This window comes from Alexandromys fortis, unplaced genomic scaffold (genome assembly GCF_014885135.2).
Source record: "Alexandromys fortis isolate MF-2015 unplaced genomic scaffold, M_Fortis_MF-2015_v1.1 scaffold_21, whole genome shotgun sequence".
Lineage (NCBI taxonomy): Eukaryota > Metazoa > Chordata > Mammalia > Rodentia > Cricetidae > Alexandromys > Alexandromys fortis.
In genome coordinates this window covers 6,729,316-6,753,683 of record NW_026067905.1, presented here as the reverse complement: position 1 = coordinate 6,753,683, position 24,368 = coordinate 6,729,316, and the positions used below count along the sequence as shown (strand labels likewise).

Sequence of the window (24,368 nt, the reverse complement as noted above, 5' to 3'; positions counted from 1 at the left end):
GGGAGGGGCAATGAGACAAAATGGTCAGTCTGTTTTTCCACACAGCATGTCCACTTTCTATCAGGCCTCAGATACAGGAGATGGCTTCTTGGTTTTGACTTTCCAAGTTTTCTGTAATGAGTTACTGTCAGGTAAATTGACTTGCAATGCTTTATAAACATAGTTAGACCCGAAGCAGATATGTATAATATACAAGGTACAGCAAAACTCTCAGAATTACCTTCAGCTTCCAAAGTAACCACAACAGTAACAAAACAGACAAAGTGAAGTTATCGTGTCTTTAATTTTGCTTGTCTTACTGCAGTTCTCAAAGAAACCATTCTCAAAAAGACCCTGTTTTAATTAGTGAAAATAGGAAGTTCCAGTTACATGAAATCTGTGTTGGAAGCAAACAGAAGGCGATGCTGGTGGGTGTGTATGTTAATGTGATTGTGTATGTGCCTAAGCTGACTTGGGGGAGGGGCACCTCCAGTGCAAAGAAATCCACGAATGCAGCGAGAACCAGACTTCTGTCTAAGGGGAAATGAAGACACATGTGTTTTCTGTGGGTAACCTAAGGAAAAAGGGACACACACACACGTTTTCCTGACGGAGACCCTGGCTTTTACTTCAACTTAGTCTTCTTGACAGTCTCTCTTACACACATCCATCTCTCCTTTGCTCAGGTCCATATTCCAATATTCAGGGACAACATGACCACACATCTTTCTTTTGCATCCATTTCTCCTCTGTGTCTCTTTTCTAGACGGCCTCATCTTCGTGGCCTCCACATGGTTACAAATCCCCACATGGCCACAGCTACACAGTAGCTCTTCCACACAGCGCTCGCTCTCTCTCTCTCTCTCTCTCTCTCTCTCTCTCTCTCTCTCTCTCTCTCTCATACTTCTGCTAGGTCATTCATTCGTTCTCTGCTCACTGACTCTCCCTCATTCAATCTCTCACCCTCTTCTTCATCCTTCCCACGGCTCCCTCCCACAGCGGCCTTCTCTCAACATGGCCGTTCCTGCTTTGCGGCCTGTGCTCTCTGCTCCCTACCGCTGCCCTCTGCCTTTTCGCTCTACCCTCTGCTTTTAGCCCTGTTCCTCACAGTCAGACTCTGGACAATTCTATGTTACATTTTCAGGGCCCAACCCATACTCCTAACACATGTAAAGTCACGTAGTTTCTCTCAGGCTATAGGAATGTGACAATGACCAACCAGTGAGCAAGTGGCCTTGCATGTAGCTCTAAGCTGGTGATGGTTCTCAGGGAAACACTGGGGAGCAGACAGAGGGAGATGGGACCGATGAGGAGATGACAACGGCAGCAGCAGACACTTCCTGACTGCTTACACCGGTCAAAATCAATCCCAGTTTTCAAGCTCTGCACCGCTGACATTTCCAATTGCCTGCACGATGCGGGATATTGGCGAACACCCCTGACTTCTGCTTAGATGTCAGTAGCTTGTGACAGCCAAGAAAACAAAACATTCCTCAGAGAGAGGGAGATTGAGCAACCCCACACACCTCCATCCCCCACCCCCACTAAATACTTTGCATGTATCACCTCAAATCTTCACACTTGCCCTAGGAAATACAGCTTCTGTTTTTCCCTCACTTTCTACACACTAAAATAGAGAGCAGATCATTAAAGCCTTGAAATATGCAGGTAGGAAGTAACGCTCATGAATCAGTCCAACATGTCTGGTTCGAGCACGTCTACATTCAATGGCCATGACACAGGAGATGTGTACAGACACACGCCTTAAGAGGGCTGAGAAAATGACCTGCTTCTCAGAGACACCCGGAGATTAAGAAGTCAGGAGGAACTATCCATGAAGTATAAGTGATACTTATTTACCTCTAACAACATTTAATACGAGCAGACCCAGTGAACTGGGTTGGCCCCGGGAAACTTACGGTCCACTGGGAGTTGTTTGTATCGCTGGCTGTCTCGCACGATGCTGCTCCCGCTCTCGCTGGAGCTGCTGTTCTGACGGGTGACGTTTGCTGGAACCTTGGGCACAGGAACAGGTGCTGGTGCAGAGGGGGGAAGGGGGACTGGAACGGGCGCTGGTGTTGGAGGGGGTGATGGGGCAGAAGGAGCCTCGGCTGATCTTGGACCATACTCCATCCTTTGTTTCTACAAAAAGACAACAGTTAACTTGAAATATGTATATGTGAATAAATATATATATATGAATATATATGAATGAGTGTGTGTGTGCGCATGCGTGCGCGTGTGTATGAACTTAGGCTGGAAAATGAGGTACAAATTGACAGGGTATCACTGGACATTTCTTTGTAAAGTTACCTGTGCCACTCCCTAATATATACGCACACGTTTAATCCAATATGATATCACCTTTATTAAAACCATCTCTTAAATACTCTACTGTTTGTTCAAAGCCAGAGTGTGAGTTTCACGAGAAGCTCAAACCAGGAGGGAATAATATCAGAATACAGGACAAAAAAAAAAAAAAAAAAAAAATACAGGCCAAGAAAACTAAGTTTGGGCTTGAACTTACAGAAGACGAGTTCAGGTTAAAAATACTCTATTTCACAATTCAAACAAGTAATCATTTCAATGGAGTTGAAAAACAAGAACATTAAGCATCACCCACTCCTGGTTTTTAAGGTAGGCTACAGTCAAAGGACTTTAACTCTGCTGTTTCTGAGGAGATTTGAAAAGAGCAAGGTGTTAACTTAAGACTAAAGGAGCTGGACTTTAGGAATAAGCACGTGCAGGCTGCTGTTAGTAACGTTTGCACGGCCCTTCCTACCATTGTCTTACTGGTAATTCACTCACATTAGAAATTTCCTTTATTGAATGGGAATACATAGGGTGGATGATTTTAAGGATAAAGGCACAGTCAGTCCTTTCAGGCTCGGGGGAAGATCCATGGTAGAGCATTTGCCCTACGTGCAGAAGGCTCTGACTCCACCCTTGGGCTCACAAAAAAAGAAAAGAGGAAGGGGAAATGGAATAGGAGGGGAGGGGAGGAGGAAAGGCGTGTGCATGGGGATTCATATTTTAAAAAGAAGATGGAACTACACAAGCAGGGCTATGATACAACAGTATCTCTGTGTGTTTTCTATTCAACACAATAACCAAGGCTTTAACCATAGGTAACATGATTAACTAACAGGTAACTTCAGGTAAGAGACTCCGAGGTCTCGATAGGCACATCTTTGTGGAGCCAAAGATGCAAAACTATGATGGAAGTGAAGTTTCAATACTGTGCCAGCACAATTCCAACTAACGCCGAAGCTCGGCACATAACATGCAAGAGCGTACCTTCTGGAAATCTGGATCTTGCGTTAAGACAGTATTTACTTTTCACTTCTAAATTGGCCCAAATATAAGACAACCCTGATTTTGAAGCAAGTCCTCCCAGATTTCCACAGAGATAGGAACCAGAGAAACACACACCACACACTATTTTAAAATTAAATCGTCACTCACAAAACAACACACTGACCGCCACGGTGCCTTCCCAGGAAGAGACTTCATAGACGTGGGAAGCTTCATGGGAAGGGGCCCTTGGCCTGTGCTGCTGTTTCTCCACGGCTGTGGCTCACACACCAGCCAGCAGTAAGGATGGGAGGGGTCCATGCATGGAAGGGTGCAACATTGAAAGAGGGCTAGACCGTGCTGCCCGATAGTGAGGGGAGGAAGAGCCGGAGGTGGAGAAGCCACAAAATTTAGCATGAGAGGAATGGATTTTTGCTTTTCCTAGCACCCCGTCCTAGAGATGCTCCTCATATATTCAGTAATAATGTCAGAAAGCATTGCTGTATTACTATAAACCCCACAAGATATTTCTCTTATATTTGGGCCAAAGAATATCTAAAGCAATCAAACATAGCAAACATCACCAAAAACACTACTTAGCACACGCCAAAGCCACTTAATATACAAGCCTGTCCTTTAAAGGTTTGAGATGAAATCATGTCAATGTCTCCAAAATGTCAGAATTTAAATGATTGTTTTTAAAGCTTATGCCAAAAAAAAAAAAGCTACAAGCTTCAAGTGCCACAATATGATTCATTTTTTTCTGCTTCCGTAAAAAACAAGAACAGCTAGTGTTTTTCTGTCTGCGGAATCATGCTGTGAGAAGCTCCAAACACCGTGACAGAGTCATAGTGAAGCCCAGAGACGGGCTCACCACGTGTTCGGGTCTCAGGTCATTCACCCTCGTCTGCTGCACAGGGCAACAGTACCAAGAGACCTCACTCAACAACAGGTGGAAAACTTGGGCCCCCATGGAAACGTCCATATAAAGACATTTTCCATGAGTTCGGCCAGTTATGTTTACTTGCATATTTCCCTCTCCACTTAAGTCTCTTCTGCCTGCCTCATGCCTTCAACCTCTGACAGGAAGCGGGAAAGAGGAACAGACCTCCTATCCCTGCGAGTCATTCTGAAAGTCACCCCGGCAGTGCTGACCCCTGGCTCCTCTGTCCTGAGCCCCTCGCATCAGCTCTGTTCCTCTCTATCTACGGCCCATGCCTGCTCTTCCTTCATACTCCTGCGCTCGGCTCTTCCTGTTTGGAGGCACAGACCCAGTGGCTCCCACACGTCAGGCCATGGAAGACCTTCTCGGGCATGGCTCGTTTGGAACCTTTTTTTTTCCTGCTCCAAGGAGGCCAAGGCTCGGATCCTATAAAAGGCCTTGGTCTAGGCCTTTCCCAGGAACCACCCCTGACGTCCTGCATCTCCACAGACCCCTCAGGTTGTGGCAGCCGCATCATCGGGTGTAGACCCACTTCTGTGTAACACCGTCACTTCCTGAGTCCCAACTACCCTCTCTCACGAATGCCTGCCGAGCTCCACTGTAAACAAAGTATCCTGTGTGCTTCTCTGAAGGAAGTCAGAGTGGCTCTGCCTCATAAGAAATGTACTTTCCTACTGACAGTTAAGCTGGGGTGAGTCATTTTTCTTCAGTAACCAAAACGGAGTGAAAATTCTGGAGCACTAAAGTGATTAGAGGTGAGTGCTGGATTCGTGCAGCGTCCTGTTTCAGAGAGGAGATTATGCAAGTAAAAGCCAACCAAGCCGTTGGCAGAGAACTGTTCTTAAAGCGCTGTCCTACGCTGAGTTGTACTTTTCCTCCCTTTAAATTTGGCCTCTCCGAAATTCTGCCATGAAAACAGCACAGCTGGACTATTTGGAGGGTGTTAAGTCTAGAAACCGAATCCAAAAAAAATAAAAATTACAGGAAGAAGAATTGCCAGGAGGGAACGGAGATGAGTTACCTCTGACAGCTCGCCAAGTAATTGCTATTAGGGATGGAGCAAATCATATTAAATGAGAAAATTAACACGGGAGATGGAATTGAAAGAATATCAATTATAATTCACGCCAACGAACAGAAAACACGAACAGACTGTTTTTTGACAGCAAAATTACCTACCCACAAGTCAGCAGCAAAGGAGCTCGTAAATACATAATTAATCCCCACACCTCTTTACCCATCTTCCAGCTCAGCACTCAGAGACAGAACACCCCGGTAAGCACTCAGCATTGGAGTGTTTTGTGCAGAGTATGATAGGTTCATTTTATTCACAGCTTATAAAGGACACACTCAGAGTCAAACATACAACCACAGCGAGATTGTGATTACGGGATTGGGGTGGTAGGCACAGAAGATGGGGGGAGGGGTGCAGGTCCTATGACAAGAAGTAGTGGATGTGTGGTGTGAGCAGAAACCCGAATGCGCAGTAGGAGGGTCGTTCTCAATAACCGGGCACTGGAATCAGGTTTGCTAACTGAGCAGGCTACAGTTCCTCTTGTTGGGGGTAACGGGTAGGTGTGTGAAATGATATGTTCTTTCTATTACTTTTGTGATAATTTTACTTTATTGTGTGTGTATTTTTAACATCGTTTATGTATGTATGCACGTATATGTACATATACATGTGTGTATGTATGCAAAATAGCCATTCTTGTTTAAGAACCCTGCCTCTAACCAATGGTCCCCTGATGGGCCTCTATAAATAATTCAGAACAACTTGTAAGCATATGTATTAAAAGGAAGCTGGCCTGGCTGAAGAACGTGAGTGATGTTAGCAAGATGCCACTTTCTGTCCAGCTGTTATTCCAGCATCTGGACTGAGTTTTAACAAGGCATGGATGAGAGAGGCTAAAATCAATACTACTGTTGGTGGTTTAACAGTCACCTCTAGAGAATATTCCCACTTTCAGTTCCAGGCTCTTTGAACAGACCCATAGAAGAGAAGAAAATTTGATGACACATAGCCAGACTTGTAGTTCACAGCCAAGCCCATGGGGACTGAGAAAAATAAAATTCTTTCTGTAAAGGCACACAGCTTGTGACAGAACCAAGGCCAGAATAAAGACCAAACAGCACCAAGAGTGGGCTTTCCACATGACAGCACCATAGCCAAGAAAGAGTGGGCGGTGGAGTCATCAGCTTCAGAATGGCTGGACAGCTGTCGTTATTTCCCCCCTTGGTGGAGTAAGAAAAACTACAGAAATAACAAACATAGAAACTCAACACTTGGCAATACACAGAAGCATTCTTTAGCCCAGCTGCGGTAGTATCAGAATAAGAACGGGGAGGAAGTCATTTCTGCTCCTCACACAGCAGGATCCATGGGAAGAAGTCTATCCACGAGATGGCCAGTGCTAGCCTGGGAACCAAGTAAAAAAAATATCGAAAAACTTTCCCTGGCCATAGATTCGGGATGAAAAGAAAGCACCTGGGGGCCATCTGTGGCCCAGACAAGAGACCACAAAGCTCAGGTGAGTTCTACATTTTAACAGAAAGTCAGGCCACTTTTCTGTGTCCATCAAAAAGCATTCACCCCCCCTCTCTGGTGCCTTCACTGAAATATACCTACACACACACACACACACACACACACACATACACACACTCGTACCCTACACCATGTCACACACATACACCATCATACACATACACCACCACACACACACACCATCATACACATACACCATCACACACACACACACACACACACACACACACACACACATACACACACTCGTACCCTACACCATGTCACACACATACACCATCATACACATACACCACACACACACACACAATCATACACATACACCACCACACACACACACCATCATACACATACACCATCACACACACACACACACACTTTTGTAAATTCTCCATCACATGTCTTTCTCTTGGATTTTTAAAATGCTGCCAAAGCCATAGGGGAGGAATCTGTCTTGAGAGAGGGAGGTGTTAAAAATCACTCCAAATGTGAGGATTATCAAATCACCTAGACTCTGAGGGACTTCAGGTGACAATTCAACACCTGGTACTTGCTGCTTCAGGTGTGAGGACCCCTGCCGTCAGAACAGTATCCCAGACAAAGATGTGCACCAACAGACAAGCGCTGCTGCCCTTGGGCCACTAGGGACTGCTCCCCAGAATTTTTCCGGACCAGAAACAGAACGGGAAAAAGATGAGAAGCAGGACTGCATCCATTTACAAACACCGAGTGAGCCAGAGATGCTGAACAGCAGCAGTTTACGTCCAATTCCCGCTTCCTGAGACTCACGGAATGCCCACTTTGCCAGCCCATTGTATTACATGCACAGTTTTCTAAAGTACTGCAAAAACGAAAGGACAGATAAAATGCAATTGACGGACTCATTGGGTGGGGCAGGTGAAGGAGTCATTCTAAGATGTGTTCAGAGCTCGTGTCCCTTCGAGTACTTAATCAACAGAATCCTGCTAAAACAAATAGAGATGGTGACATTTCTGGACCCCTTCCTGGAATAACGGGAATAGATCAGGGCACCAGCTCTGGATCCACATGGCTGGGTCCCAGGCCTGGCTTTATACTACTATATAACTCGGAGCCTCTTATTTCTCCTGTGCCCAAGTTGGCTACGTGATATGTACCTACATCATTGGGTTGTTGCGGGACTTCAATGAGACATATGTGTGGAGAGCTCAAAGAATTCCGGGCTTGATTGATGACTCAGCAGGTATCATGCTGTGACGCAGCACACAAGGCACACACTGTAGTCCAGGCTGGACCAGAACTCATTTTGTAGTTATAGACCGGCCTCAAATTCCAGAAATCCTCCCGCTCCCACCTCTCAGGTGTAGGGATGATGGTTATGAGTCACCAAATCTTCCTTTACTTCAGAAGTCTGATATGAGTGTGTGGAAGAGGAAAGAGATCTGTAGGGTGTGAAGGAAGTCGCTGCTCTTCAAAGACCAAGGACGTGGTGAAGCAACAGCTGACCGGGAGACAGGTGTGCTGCTGGCTTCTGCATAGGAACCACGGAGTGTTGGCCTTTCTACCGCTCGCTCTTCTTACCAACAGCAAGATGCATGCATCCATGAATGGAAGCACGGCAAGGAGAGGAAGACACAAAGCTCCTCGAGTTCTGCCCAGTGAGGGCCTGAGCATCTCTGGACTCTACCAACACGAGGGAGGGACCTTGTCATTCTGCAGTGAGTGCTGGTTTTCTCAGATAAAGGAGTCTGTGATACGGTCACAGAGATAGACAGCGGGTGGGATATGCTTCTGAGGGTTTTTCTTTCCCATCCTACTCCACTCTTTTCAGAACGATTACAAGTTCATTAAGAACAGGAATCCCTTGAGAGAAGCAGGGATGTCACAGCAGGCAGGTAAGAACACAGGGGTTAAAGAGATATGGTGGAGGGGAAGAGGAGAAGGGGGCAGAAGGGAGAGGAGGAGAAGGGAGGGCGAGAGCACACACCCACAAGCACTCTTAAACACACATTTCTGCACCGAGCCTGTGGGAACAGCCAAAACACACACCCTTCCGCCGCAGACACAAATCTCTCTTTACAGAGCTTCAGCACAGACTCCTGGTACGTGTGAACATTTAAAAAACAAATTCGTCACTGTGCCAAAGTTGACAAAAATGTAAGACGAGGGTCTGTGAAAGAACAGAGTCAGGGAGGGTGGCTGTTGTGTTCTCTCTAAGGACTGTTTTTGCCCGTGGAGTGTACTAATCATTTGGGTTTGTTGTAGCCAGAGGCAGGCTTGAAACGGGAAAGTCAACACACAATTCGGGCCAGGAGTCACAGCTGAGGGAAAAGGCAAGCCCAAAGTTGGGAAAGAATGGGAGTCTGACTCCTCTCAGGGAGTCCCTAGTGGGGACAGATACTCAGAATACACATTATTTGCAAGTTCAGTTAAGTCACCTTATTTTTTAGTTTAATCTGTTCCTAGGAATCATGGATATAAGCAAAATTCAATCTGAGCAATTTTTTTAATGCAGACTCAGAAACTCTTGGGTCTATTTGTCCATGTGGTCAAAGGATAGCCGTTTGTAAACACCTTATCAGTAGTTAGAATGTTGGAAAACCCTGACTTCTCGAAGGGCAGGTATTTCAGACACACATTTCAAGCAGCTATGACCTCACTGTTAAGAATAAGATCAAAAGTCTCCCAGGAGAGGAAGCAGAGGACTGGCTCGCATCCTCTGGAGAGAGGCCTTACATCACCCATAGACAACCACATCTCACACGTAGAAAAGGAAGAACTTACGCAAAGGAAGAGGAATGGAAAACCAAGTTAGAAAAGCCACTGCAAAAATCCACGGGAAACACAGCAAACCATACCTTGAATAATTCAAATTCCTTCTTTGGCATCAAAAGCTAATGACAAATGATTGACATAAGTAAGGACATATGCCATATCAGCACAGGGAAAAAAATAGAACAAACACACGACAAGATACCGAGCACAGGAAACAGACTTCTACCACCATCACTTTACACTGCGACAACATACAGAAAAACACCAATGTTTTGTCTTCTTTTTCTGTTTCTTTTTTGAGTCAGAGAGTCCTACTCTGTTAGCCCAAGATGACATCACAGTCCTGATGATCCAGCTTCTGTCCCCCCATGTCTGGGAAGACGGAATGTGTTTCCACACCAAAGGATAAGAATTCTTTATATCAAGTGTTTGCTTGGCTCGTGGCTTCTGATAAGGCCAAATCTCTCTGGGAAGGGACAAGGATTTACTGGGGGCTGAGTGTCAGAAGGAGTTCCGAGTGGTCAGAGAACTCAGTGTGGTAGCCAGGATGATGAACTCCACTCAGAGCCTGGACGCTTGACCAACCTACACGTGGCCAACAATGAACTGCTTCACAGTACATCCATGAAGCTACTACACGAACCAGGGATGCTAACGAAATCATAATAAATATGGAGCCAGAAATGGTGTTTTTTCTCAAAACTGAAAATTATAAGGCTTTTCCCCTAAGGCATGGGAACGAAGTCATGGGGTTCGGAGGTTATACTGACACAGGCCATCCTTTCTCTCTCTTAGGACCTCACTCCAGAGCGCCAGCTCAAGGGAATATACCTGCCAAAATGGATAAACGGCAGGCAACTAAAACCCTGAAGTGGGGCGTGTGCGAGCTTCGGGCAGTCTTCAGTGGTCATTGGGAAGAACCTGTCCTACTTCACCTACATCATAGATACATTTAACCTTAATAGAAAGACAGGGAAAACACCGTGATGCCAGGACACATATCCATGCATGAGCTAAGGCAGGCTGAGTGTGAACTGGAGGCTGCCAGACACTGGACATTTAATAGACCCTGAAGGTCAAGGCTGTAATAGATGGAATTCTACCCTTCAGCTGGTCTTGTGTCACACCAATGGGCAAAGAGAAAACATTATGTTTGTTAGAGATATTACAAATAGGTATAAAAAAGCATTCAGAGGAACGGTAACTTATTGCTGGGCATTTACCAGTTTCCTTAGGAAATGAGTCAGAAAACACGCATAATTCTCAATTGTCTCCCCACGTGACTCTTTGGTTGCCCTCAGAAATATAACCAATTCAATCTCAAAGTGGTTAATATACAAAGGGCACTGAATTGCTGTTCATGGAAATCTGTAAACATTAACTTTTGCCAGAACCCAAGTTACCTGTATGGTATGTGTATATGGGGGGTCAGCACGCCCCACGCCGGATTCCGGGGGTCTCACGATATCCAGAATGTTATTTGGCACAAACCCAGAGTCTCCACTGGCATTCCGAACTTTCCACCATTGCTTCCTGTCATCAAGTATCTGTCAGTATGCAAGGACGAAAAAAAGCAGTTTCAATAAGAAAACCCACTCACGGGCAAATTCAAATCTATTTATCAATTTTAACCAAGAAAATTTTTTTACTTCAGATAATGAACTGAGTATGAACATATGAGTGACTGAATTTTTTTGTTTGTTTTTGTTTTTGGAGACAGGGTTTCTCTGTGTTGCTTTGGAGCCTGTCCTGAAACTAGCTTTTGTAGACCAAGCTGACCTTGAACTCACAGAGATCAGTCTGTCTCTGACTCCTGAGTGCTGGGATGACTGAAATTCTTAGGAATTACAAAAAGACTTACAATTATTGATATTTCTGTAAAATAGTTACTATGACAAATCTAACCCAAATATATACTTTGTCCTCAAAATGTACCTGCATCGTTTGAGGTACTCAAAGGGCAATAAGATGCCCACTCTGGAGGGTTCTATTATTTCCATTTGTGGGACAGAAAGGGAAAATATGAGAACTATTTTTAACGAAATGCTTTGGATGTATTAGGAAATGTGCTCTAAACTATAACCTGTAGGGCCCGGGTCTACCCTTGTTCCTGGGGTTCATCTTGAGGACAGTTTCTGGTCAGCTAATTTAGCATCCTGTTTGTTCCTGTGCTCCTCCTGGCCTCGCCTGGTGATTCGCTGTAGGGCATTGACTCCATCTTTGGTGTGGTAATTTCCCACCTGCCTGGGTGGAAATCCTTATACAGCAGCTAGGTATATAAGGATTTCCCTAAGGTTGAATAAATGGCATTCGGCTGATCTCCTCTCGAATGACCCAGGTCTCTTTGTGTGTTCTTTCAATCTCCAGGCCCTTGCCCGACTCGCATAAGGTACAGTGGCGCGCAAACTGTACCGAGGGTGTAACACAAAATCGGGTGTTACAATAACCTAAGAAACACTACCCTCAATGTGATTACCAATTGTGTAATGCTGTGTGCCAGGATGCTCAGAGAAAGAGGACATGTTTTCTTTGCTCAAACTGTCATGATTGCTCTGCACTGAATTTATGACTAGCCTTGGTTCCAAACCGAATGAATCCCAAAGAAAGGGAGGGCAAGAAGGCCAGCCAAGAAACCAACGTCCTTCTTCCACAGTGCTCTGGGTCTCTCTTACTTGAATGCACAGCACTGTTATGGTGTCAGATAAACTAAGTGGCTAATATTTCTAGAGAGATACAGGTGCCCAGGATGGACTGTGCACAGAGAGACAAGTTCTTGGTCTCAGCACAGAGACATATTAGAAGAACGCAGAAAATTGACTTTCTTAGGGCAATAAGAGGGTGAGAATCAATTACCTCTAAGACTTCATCCTTCTGAACCGTGAGCTCGCTGCTGTTCCTTGCCCTGAACTCATACTTGGATTTGGCGTATTTCTTGGTTTGTGTTTTGACGGATTCATAATTTCTATAAAAAGAAAAGAACTCTGTAATTCTACTGGTTTTTCTGAAGCCTAAGTACAGAAGTAAACATGAAGGCCAGTCCAACCCTTTCAAAATATGAGAATTGAAAGGAATTGTCGAGTTCTTACAAACTGGAGCTACAGAGATGGTTCAGGTCAAAGAGGGCACTGCTCTTGCAGAGGCTTGAGTTCCATTCACCGTGCCCATCTTGGGGGCTCACAACTACCTGCAACTCCAACTTGAGGGGATCTTATATTTTCTGGCCTCTGTCTGGCACACATGCAGGGGTGGGTGGACATGCACACATGAAGAAATGGCTTTTTGTTTCTTTTTTGTTTGTTTTGTTTTTAGAACAAACTATTGCTCAAAGGAAAATGATGCAAAATTCCAAGGCTAGTTGGTACTGTGCCAAATCTAGACTACCCCTGGGAGCTGTCTGTTACACACACATAGTCACGCCAGGCATGGGGTTCTATGCCTAGAATCCCAGTGGGAGAGAGGCGGAGGCAAGTGGATCCTGGACTACATACACATCAAGTCTGAAGCCATCCTGACTATGTGAGATCCCATCTCAGAAGGAATGAAGAAAGCGCGCATGCAGAAGACTGCCGATGGTCAGCGTACAGAGCGTGAAAGGAACAGAATGAATGTGTAAAATTAGGCTGAAGACAACACCCACAGCAGAACTTCAGTTAAATATTGATCTCACTCACTCAAGCAACATTCCATAAACAACTAAACGCACTAAAAATTATGTCTAGGGACCAGTTTTAAAGAAACCTTCGCTCAGTTGCCAAAAGTGCAAGGGAAGGGATCCCTCAAGTATATAGCCAGCAACCTTCTCAAGCAAAGAGGAAAACACAATTTTATATCACCATAAGCTTTTTATATTATAATAACTGAAGTATGGGCCCAATTCCTTAAAAGCACATTTTCTTTGAAAACCAAATACTACTTCCGATAATCCAGCATTAACAGATTTAATAATGTACTTAACATTACCTTCTTACATGAACAAACTTCATGCATTAAATAGTATTCTTCTCTCCATCTCTGGCATAATGTTTCAACAATAAAATGATAATGCTGAGTCTGAACGATTTTATTCCCGACCTCCTCCAATCACATTTTTATGTTTCCTCACAAGACTCTGTGAAAAACCAACAGGCGCAGGCCAAAGATGGTCATCACGTGGGTTGCTGGCATGCTGCGCCACAGCTGGGCCCTCGAGTCCAGGTGTGTAAAGACAGGGCGACCCTTCCTCAGAGAGCTACACTGTCTCTCTACGGTCATTCCTTCAGATGGGGAACCAGAGCAAAGGAAGTCTTCCGAGCTGTGTCGATGACCAGCCATTTTCAATATATTAAAATAAAAAGTGACTATATGTTTTTCTTTGGGTTCACCTTCTTATTTAGCTTCTTTAGGACGGGATGATTGGGATAAAGGAAGGTTGGATAGGGGAGCAGGGAAGCACAAATCTTAGTTAAGGGAGCCACCTTAGGGTTGGCAAGAGACTTGAACCTAGAGTGGCTCCCAGGAGACCAAGGCGATGTCCCCAGTTAGTTCCTTGGGCAGCTGAGGATAGGGAACCTGAAATTACCCTATCCTATAGCAATACTGATGAATATCTTGCATATCACCATAGAACCTTCATCTGGTGATGGATGGAGATAAAGACAGAGACCCACACTGGAGCACCAGACTGAGCTCCCAAGGTCCCAATGAGGAGCAGAAGGAGGGAGAACATGAGCAAGGAAGTCAGGACCATGAGGGGTGCACCCACCCACTGAGACAGTGGGGCTGATCTTTTGGGAGTTCACCAAGGCCAGCTGGACTGTGACTGAAAAAGCATGGGATAAAACTGGACTCTCTGAACATGGCGAACAATGAGGGCTGATGAGAAGCCAAGGACAATGGCATGGGGTTTTGATCCTACTTCATGTTCTGGCTTTGTGAGAGCCTAGCCAGTTTGGATGTTCACCTTCCTAGACATGGACGGAGGGGAAAGGACCTTGGACTTTCCACAGGGCAGGGAACCCTGACTGCTCTTTGGACTGGAGAGGGAGGGGGAGAGGAGTGGGGGGAGGGGGAGAAGGGGGGGAGGAGGGGGAGGGAAATGGGAGGCTGGGAGGAGGTGGAAACTTTTTTTTTCTCTTTCTCAATAAAAAATTAAAAAAAGAAATATAAAATAAAAAGTGAAATTATGCCACTAATCATTCTGCATTACACATTTTTGTTTTATTTTTAAGCTAAGGTCTCATACTGTAGTGCAGGGTGGTTCAGAAGTCATTGTTTTGCACAGACAGGCCTCAAACTCATTGGGGTCCCTTGTTTTAGACCCCTGAGTGCTGAGATTACACGAACCGAAACCTGGTTCATTATTAATATGTTACGAATAATCTTACTTTAAGGCCTGTTATTCTTGGATGGTAATAGCCCTACTTCTACTGTGATAGTTTTACTGCTAGCTAACTTATATATTAATATTATATTAACATTAGATACATTCTCTTGCCATTTATATGTTATATACTTATATATTTATATTAAGATTAACTTACATATTTATAATGTACTGATCCTTAGTTACATATTTATAACTAACTTACATATTTATATTATATATAACATATATTTATGTTTTCTCTATATAAAATATAACTTATACATAATATATTGTTATATATAATACCAACACATTTACATGTTATATACTACTTATATATCATATAATATTTTATTACAGTATAGTATAAGGATTAGATATATTCTAATATATATGGGAAAATTGGGGAATAAAGAGATCCACTAACCCCCAAAATTAGGAAAATAGTAATTTTTGTTCTTTCTCTTTCTTCCCATTTATCCCTTCTATTATTTGCAAAAGAACCACCACGGAGAAGAGGGAGTGGGCTGTATTTTAAGAAAAATTTGAAAACTTCCTGCAACTGAGTATCTGCATCTATCTGAATTAATGTTAAAAAAAAAGCTGTAGCCAGACATGGCAGTACATACCAGGAGACAGCAGCCTCAGAGGGGTCACATTGGGCCAGGTAAAGAATTTGCAGACAGCCCCTGACAGGTAAAGAATTTGCAGACAGCCCCAGACAGATGCCATCACTTTACACTAGGATGGTGAGCAGTGCCTGGGATCACTGACTTTCTGTGTTGCAAAGAAAATGTGACAATATTGCAAATGCCAGCAGAAAGTCCTGATCAAATGTGAGACACAGGGGTCTTGAATTTGCTTTTGTGATTATGACTACATGCAATTATTATTATATGCAAGAAATGCAGTAGGCGCTGTGTGAATCGTCACACCATGTGGTAGCTGACTTTTGCCTTTGAGAGACTATGGTTTATTGTTAGCTGGTGTGGCTGGTTAGACAGAGAAGTCCTGAGATTACTGCTGCCTCTACATCTGCTCTGTTGGTTATGTCTTGGTTTTGCTTTTGAAATCAGGTCTTGCTACATAGCTAAGGCTGGCCTGGTACTCATCATGTATCCCAGACCAGCCTCAAACTCAGACATTCTCAAAGGCAAATCTGAAATTCAATCATAATGTTAATCCTTAAAGTTCACAAAATTCTTCTCTGTTACAAATTTCTAAATTTACGTTTTATTTCATTACAGTAACAGCATTACTTTAACTTCCTAAGTCAGTTTGGAAAGATATGGTTGAGAGAATAAATCAAAGATATAGTTCCCCGAGAGCCTATAAAGATCACACAGAACAAGGTAAGCTTTTAAAGACACCGAAGCACACTACCACAGTCGATGGCAGGGACCAAGTCATGGGTAGCAGGTGATGCTGTACCCTACAGATTCAGGTGACCTTGTAGGCAGGTAGAGACTGAAATGCTGGACACAACCATTTAATCATTCAGGCCATCTCATTTGTGCTTACCTAGTGAGCATGTGTATAGGTAAGGTTACGTACAGGTGTGTGTTCATGTTTATGGAGACCCCAAATTAACTCCAGAGTCCTCCTCTACCACTTCCCACTTTCCACACTGGGGTGTGTGTGTGTGTGTGTGTGTGTGTGTGTGTCTGTCTGTCTGTCTGTCTGTCTGTCTTTGAAGCCACAGCTCCTCAAGTCTGGCTTGTGGAGCTGGCTAGCTGCTCTGCGGATTCCCTGTCTCTGTCTCCCAGATGCTAGACGTATAAATGGCCTTGTCTGCCCAGCTTTTGTATGGGTTCTGAGAATCCAAACTCCCTTCCCATACTTGCGGGCCAGAGCTTTAGCCAAAGAGACATCTCCCCATTCGCTCATCATTTCCTAAATAATTAAAACTTATATTCATATGTGGGCATTTTCAAAATACATTATTCATTGTTGACTTTTCTTTGAACTCAATTTAATATATTACTGGTGCCCTTGGAGTAACACCTGTACAGTTTCCAAGGCTCACCCTCTGTCATCCTTAACAAAGCTTCCCCACCTTCTTTTGAGATAGAGTATCATGCATCCCAGGCTAGCCTGTCACTAGCTGAGGTGGCCTGGCACTTCTGACCCCCTTGCTGTCACCTCCAAGTGCTTGAATGACAAGCATGTGCTACTGTCGTGGTTTCCTGTGATGCTGAGGATTGAACCCAGGACCAGTTGCATGTTGTTGAAGTGACGAATGGCCTAAGTAACATCCTCAGCTTTCTGAGTCTAAGGTAAATAATATATTGGAAAAGCAACTCCTTATGAGAGAGATGCTTGGACATTCCCCAAATTAAATGAATGTGCAATCCCTCTCCATCCCTGATACAACATCTCATAATTTCTTCTTCTTCTGGTTTAGGCTAGTGTTATGCAACTGTAACTGCTGGAAAACAACATGTTTATAAAAAAGGGAACTTCATAGCTCTTTTATTTCTTCTAGATTTTTGCAATTCTCCATGTTTGGCTAAATTAAATCTTTAAGAAATAAAAATACAAGAAAACAGTAAAAAATAGAAAGGTATGACTTCCATTTAAACAGTTAATTAGATCTAGTGCAAATACACACAAACACATGCATGCATGGCATGTACACACACACACGTACAGAGCGTGGGCGGCACAGAGTGGAAATGAGACAGAAACAGAGGCTCACACCATAAACCAGGATGGCCCAGGGCACACTATATAGCTAAAACTGGCCTTGAACTCACCATCCTCACACCTCAGCCAACCCAAGTGCTGGGATTATAGCAATATGCCGCCATACCTGCTTCATTCTGATGAGTCTAATATTTTATCTACAGCAGGAGAGTTTTAGGTTTTGTATTTTGTTTTTAGTCTTTGGTAGATGTAGAAAAGGTAGAAATTGTTTCCTTTATAGGTCGGTCGCTGAGCTGGAGTCTCTTGGAAAAACTCATTGTAAAGGAGTGAGTGCAGGCGAGTGCTGGCCACGACACTGTGAGGGGCTCAGCTGTCACCTTCCACCTTGTTTGAGACAGGGTCTTTTGCCCTATGCTGCATAGAAAGCTAGCCTGCCTCTGGCTTCAAGAGATCCTCCTGTCTCCACCTTCTATCTCACTGAAGGTGCTCTGGTCTTGCTGACAGGAACTAACACGTCCGGTTGTTGTGAGTTCTGGTCAGCTGGACTTGGGCCTTCACGATTGCGCAGCCAGCACTGTCCTCACTGAGCACATCATCTGCCTGGGAAAGCTCTCTGGGGACTACCTGGTAGGGACGAGTGGAACAACCAGCAGGGTTTAAAGATATTTCTCCCACCTTCCTCTAGGGGGCGGTCAGAAGCACCTTCTAAGAGAGCAGAGGTTACCCAGTGGGATTGGCACTGAGAGTTACCGTCTAGAAGTCCTGACTCTCCTGAGCAGCAAAGCCAGTTTGTAAGGAACTATGGAGACCATACCAAGTCATTAACAAACAAAACCATTAGAGAACCAGCAAAGCAAAGCCTGCCCCTCTACCTCCCATCCCCCACTCCCACACCCTAAGTCACCCGGGACAACCCACAGAGCCGCACACGGTATCTGCTGAGTGTTACCTATCTCCATGGCGATTGGGAGTTGACTTGAAAGCCCCGGCGGCCTCCCCTTGGTCCAGATGTGGCCCTCTGTTGTACATGCTGTTATTGAACGCATACCCATCGGCTGGAGAATAGTCGGACACGCTGGAATGCTGGAAGACAGAATCACATTGGAGTGTCACCAAGCAACGCTGGCATGAGCTCCCGTCAGTCAACCAGAACCCCGCCCTACAACAGGTTTCCACTGTCATGGCATTGCTCATTGGGCTATTAGGTTATGACAAGGGTGGTTCATGTCTGTCATTAGTGTACAGGTTACATCTTAGTTCTGAAAATATTACATAGAAAAGCAGAAAGTTCTTTCCTGAGGAATTTCAGCAATCGGTGATTTTGATCTTAGATAGGCTTTAACACTGTAAACAATAAAATTGGGAGATGACCTTTACCCTTTGCTTCCTGTGTAAACGGACAGTCAACACTCTAGTGAAGTAAATATCATCTGCATTATAACGGAATTACATCACTCTACTTTTTTCCCCATTTTTAAAAAGTACCCCCAAATGCCATTTCAAAATTCTGTGACCAATGGCTATACTGCTCTCAGAGTCACTACAACAGTACCTATAAATACACGCAGACCTTTGACCCTGTTCGTCAAAAGTCCCGGAACACATAATTCTGTAATCATTTCTTTTCTATGGTTAACACTGTTTAGATCACTGTTGCTACCAAGGGAGAGTTGATGTCTGTGACCTCTGAGCATGGTGGCTTTAAAGCCCTGGGGGCCACATGCTCAGACTGTATGAAAGACAACCCACTAGGTCACCTCCAGATTTCACAGGGTTTCCACACGTAAAGAGAAGTATGGGAGAGTTGATGAGCTCCCTGGAGTTGTATTATTTTGGGGTTCACTGGAGCAAATGATCTGAACAAGGGAAGGTTTGGGAAGCATCTAAGTTGGATAGACACAGCAGCCAATTCTCATGAAAAGGCTGGTAAGAACAAGGCCGAGTCCGCCACAGGCAACGTCTTCAGTGGACCAGCGTGAATGTCAAACCCCACAATTACATATCCACCTAGAATACAGACTGAGGGCAAATCCTCACAAACACACACAAATAGATACTTTCCAGCCATCCAAACACCCGGGATCAGCCAACTCTACTAACCATTTTCCCAAGAGCCAACAGAGATGTGGAACTCAATTGGGTAATTTAAAAAAAGAAAATCAAAGACTTGAACAACTGGGGCCAGAAATTGCTAGAGTCGTTCTCACCCTTTGCCTTTTGGACAGAACAATTCCTGGCCAGTAAGAAGTCACAGGTCCTGAGAGTGACTGGGCAAGCCAAGAAGGAGGAGACGGGAGGGGGGTGCGGGGGGGAGGTCGCATGCTGGGCAAGTCAAGAAAAGGCCACGTGACCAGGGGCCACGTGACTGAGTGGCATCTACACAGCCAGGCTGAGGGTTCAGAGGAAGCAGTGAAGGTGAGTGTCACCTGCTCTCATCACTCAGGGCCACCTATGCCTTTTTCAACTCTAAACCAAATCACCTGATCCTGACCTGCTCATCTTGGCTGTAAGTGCATTTATTATAGTAGTAGTAAAATATCAGCAAGTCTCTCCTAGCCAGACCACGCTTCTCACGCACTTTAAGTCACCATCACCTGCGCTCCTTTCGCATAAAATCTCAACCTAGAAGGCAGCATAAGCCTCTGCATGGCCGCTTAAATCATGGAATGGGAAATATTTTACAGCAGGACAATGATAGCTCATGCCAAGGGAGGACCCGCAATAACTTTTCAAATTACGTGTTGAGAGTAGACAGATGTATACACCACAGCCTGGAACACACATGCGGTTCCTCTTTTAACACAGGAACTGTGAAGGGACTTCCAAAGGTGTGACTTTTCCAGGTGCACACAACTAAGTGCCATATTTTCTTGAAGCTGGACATTTCTGTGGCTTGACAACAGCTATGACTACGGCAACACAAATGAGCTACCATTCCAGTGCGCCTGCGTACCCCTCTGCTCCCCCACCCCCAAATGAACTACCATTTCCTGTAGAAGAAAAGCTCAGTCATGAGGTCTGAGCTATCAAACTCAGGCAGGGACACATGCTGCTCAGCCAGTGACTAGACAGAGGAGGCGGTCGCCATCACCAGGCATCTAGACCAAAGGCCAGCTATGAAGTCTAGTCTTCCTTTCGAGGTGGCCAGAAGGAAAACAGTCCCATTTGCAGAAAGGGGACATCACAGAAGTATGTTAACTTTAGTTTTGAAAATTCCAGATTGTAACAGATTTCCTTGTAGAGAAAAATTTGTGTTTGTGTGTGTCGAATGTGCGTGTCATGTGTGCACACATATGTGACCCTGAGGTTGACACTGATGACATTTTTCATTGCTCCTACTTTATATTTTTGAGACAGGGTCACCTCCTGAACCAGAAGCTCACTGACAGGGTAAGACTAGCCAGTCAGTGATCCCCAGGAATCTTTTTGTCTCTACCTCCCCATCTCTAGGATTCCAAGTACACAACACCCCACTAGACTTGAACACGAGGGGGTGGGTGACTGGAGCTGATGACAGGTGCTCCTGCCTGCACATAGGCTCTGTACCCCCTGAGCCGTATCTCCAGCCCACAGAGTGCAACAAATTTCCTATGTAACATCCCTGTCCAAGAACAATTTTGCTCAAGGCAACAATTTTAAGCTATTTAACTGAAATGAATGTTTCTTCCTAAAAGTGGTCAGAGAGATACTGTGATTTGCCAATGCCTTTCCTCATAGCGCGTTTGCCAAATTACAAAGCCACTCAGCAAAGGAATTTTACGGGAAGACTCAGATTTCAGGAGCAGCTAGCTGCCACTCACTGCTGCTTTTCCGCTAGTTCTTACCCACATGGTTACACGGGTTCTGAGCGGCCCATGTGTACTTGGTCCAGCTTTAGGAACTGTTCGATTTTCCTTTCCAATAGGGAAGAAAAGTCACAGAAAAGCCAAGCTCCAAGAACATCACCCTGTGCCTCATTTCATTCCTCTCACGTGCTCCCCTAACAGGGATATGCTATAGCTTAATCAATAATAAAAGACAAGATACATGCTATGGCCTTCTGCGGATGCCACGTTGTCATGGGGCATTTGTCAGCAGAATAAAGTTTACACAAACCTTGCTCCTCTACACACTTCCGGAAGATTAGAATAGGAAGAGGAAGCTGGAGGGCAGCCACAGTATCAGGGAGAGAGGAAGAGGCACCGAGGTAGAGAGAAGAGCAGTAGGGGGTTGGAGAGGAGGGTGGCAGGAAGAGAAGGAAGGAGGAAGAGAGAGGGTGGAATTATGGTACTTGTGAAAGAGTTGCATAGAGTCAACAGAATCTAGGCTCGGGAACGGCCTGGGGGGGTGGTGTCTATGGTTGGGAAAGGAAAAGACAGAGAGAATAAACAGCGCTTGAGGGTCAAGCCCCTAACAGAAACGGGACCAGGAGGACTGAGGAACAGACTGCGGCAGAGGTACTCAGCTAGGGGAGTGGTAAGAGAAGCCCCTAGCAACCATCATCAACACAAGGAAGTGTTGGGAGAATGCAGAGCAGCCAGAGGAGAGGGTAACATTCAGGCACTGGTCCCAGAACACCCTTCAGTGAGTGATGACCCCAGTGGAGGAGAGGGTAACATTCAGACATTGGTTCCAGAACACCCTTCAGTGAGTGATGACCCCAGTGGAGGAGAGGGTAACATTCAGACACTGGTTCCAGAACACCCTTCAGTGAGTGATGACCCCAGTGGAGGAGAGGGTAACATTCAGACACTGGTTCCAGAACACCCTTCAGTGAGTGACGACTCCGGGGGACCATCCACCACCCACAGAAATTACACGCCGTGGATCCTGACCTCTGTGGACATTCTCTTGCTGTCCTGTTTGCGCTGGTGTTCTGCCGCATTGGCCACGGACTCGGCCAGCTGGTACATGTCTTGTTCCGTGGGAGCGCCCATGAAGTTCAGCATCGGGGGCTCCCAGCCACTGCGGAACCTCGGAACATAGGGCGGGATGAACTGTTCTTTCGGCCACTCTGCTCTGTAGGGTGACATCGAGTTTAGATGTTAAACAATGTGTTCTGTTTCTACCTGTACAGCCAAACACAAAAACAACTCTATTCCTCAGGAGGGGAAAGGAAACCTATTTATGCCGGTAGTTCAAACAAATGAAAGAGCGATTGGATTCTGCTGTACGATCCACTTCTCTACTTTGTCTTAACTTTCCCTGAAGCCCGATGCTCAGCATGGGTGTAGGCTTCTAAACGTGTGCATGAGAACGGAAATGCAGGAAGCATTTAAAGCATGGAACTCAAGTGCTCTCCAGCCCTAAGCTCTCCCATGACAACAGTGGCGGTTATCTTTAAAAACAGAAACCTTTAAAAACCCAAGGCTGTTATGAAGGTTCATGATTTTTTTTTTAAATTGCAAAGTTTCCTAAAATGAAGCAGATGACCAACTTTACACGTTGAAAGCACCAACTTCGTTTTAATTAGGACAGTCCACTGCTGTGTGGTCAGCTTCAACACCCACTCAGCAGCTAATGCCACTGCGAGACGGCTCACACAAGCTCCGTCCGTCTGCCTCAGATCACAGAAGAGGCCACCACGGAGACGACAGCTTTGCTTCTCCAGTGTGCTCTTTCCGCAGATGACACGTTCTCATGTGACAGGTCTACCATGATAAAATGAGCCCTCTTGTTCAAACTATTTGGTGCCTTCTCGATCCTTTCCCTTCTCGTGGGTTTTCAAATCCTCATTCAGTGCCTAATACCCTTAGTGAGGACCTGAAATGCCCCTTTGTCTCCTCGTGTTAAATGCTAATTATATCCCTACTTTTGATGCTGCTATTTAAACCATCATTATATATTTTTCCTGGTTTTGTGGTACGGCTCAAAACAAAGTCACTGAAGACCTCAAGCTATTTTTGTATTCTATGAGGTGTGACAGATTTAATAAGCCTTATGGGAAAAAAAATTAGACTTGGCCTAGGCTTGTCCTAGCATCACAACTGGCAGAAACCTAGCATGGTACAAATATATTTAAGCCACCTTAACACAGCATAAAGTATAAAATAAGAGCTGGAGAAATGATTCAGCAGTTAGAGCACTAGCTGTTCTCCCAGAAGACTTGGGCTTAGTTCCTAGCACCCACATGTAAATTCACTTCCAAGGGATCTAACACCTTCCTCTGACATCTGAGTGCACCGGGCATGCATGTGGTGCATATACATACATGTAGCTACTCACATATGGATAAAAAAAATAAAATCTACTAATCTTTTAATGAAGATATAACAGGAGAACTATAGAATATGATCTACTGCTGCATGGATATTATAAGTCAGTACATAAATAAAGACAAACACTGTCTCCAGCATGAAAAGCAGCACACGGAACCTTAAGGAATTTCAGTTTGGTAAAACAGAGTACAGACATTCCCACACAGTAAGTAAGCGGACTATCTTGTGTGTTTCAATAAAAGAAAAAAGTGATGAGTTAGTCCACATCTTTTGGACTAGCCCTCCAGGGGGACAAGGACAAACTATCAGAGACTAGTTGCTAAGTGGCCACTACACTGAGTTACTTGCTCTGCAAAGGAAAAGAAAAAGGTGTGGTCAAACAAAGTTTGCGAAGGTCTTTCCCAGGGAGCTGGAGATGTATGACCAGCCCTACTCGGGACGCGTCAGCCCTTGCTAACAGTTTGTCCTTCTCAGTCTCTCTATTGACAAGTGATGGTGGTTTTAAAATTAGCCCCACATCTAAGCCCAGAGAGAGCCAATTACTAAGAAGCCAGTGCTGTACCATTAACTTCCCCAGGGCTCTGCCCCTGGCCATGGTGGCCCCAGTTGGCAGACTGATCTCTGCAAACAGTCGGCTGATAGTGTAACTGGCAGTGTATTATT

The 24,368-nt window shown here is 44.8% G+C and overlaps 1 protein-coding gene and 1 long non-coding RNA gene across 6 annotated transcripts in view; both read right to left on the bottom strand.

The window, feature by feature from the left end:
• Eps8 (EGFR pathway substrate 8, signaling adaptor) overlaps nt 1-24,368 on the bottom strand; it is a 180,711-nt gene that overhangs the window by 11,329 nt on the left and 145,014 nt on the right. For all 5 annotated transcript variants that reach the window (XM_050135196.1, XM_050135194.1, XM_050135195.1 and 2 more), the window contains 5 exons: nt 22,323-22,506; nt 18,458-18,591; nt 12,372-12,480; nt 10,922-11,065; nt 1,899-2,121 (listed from right to left, as the gene is read on the bottom strand). In XM_050135196.1, the coding sequence (XP_049991153.1) occupies nt 1,899-2,121; nt 10,922-11,065; nt 12,372-12,480; nt 18,458-18,591; nt 22,323-22,506 (794 nt within the window). The remainder of the gene's footprint in view (nt 1-1,898; nt 2,122-10,921; nt 11,066-12,371; nt 12,481-18,457; nt 18,592-22,322; nt 22,507-24,368) is intronic.
• LOC126497291 (uncharacterized) overlaps nt 1-24,368 on the bottom strand; it is a 421,870-nt gene that overhangs the window by 275,102 nt on the left and 122,400 nt on the right. The gene's annotated exons all lie outside the window — the stretch shown is intronic.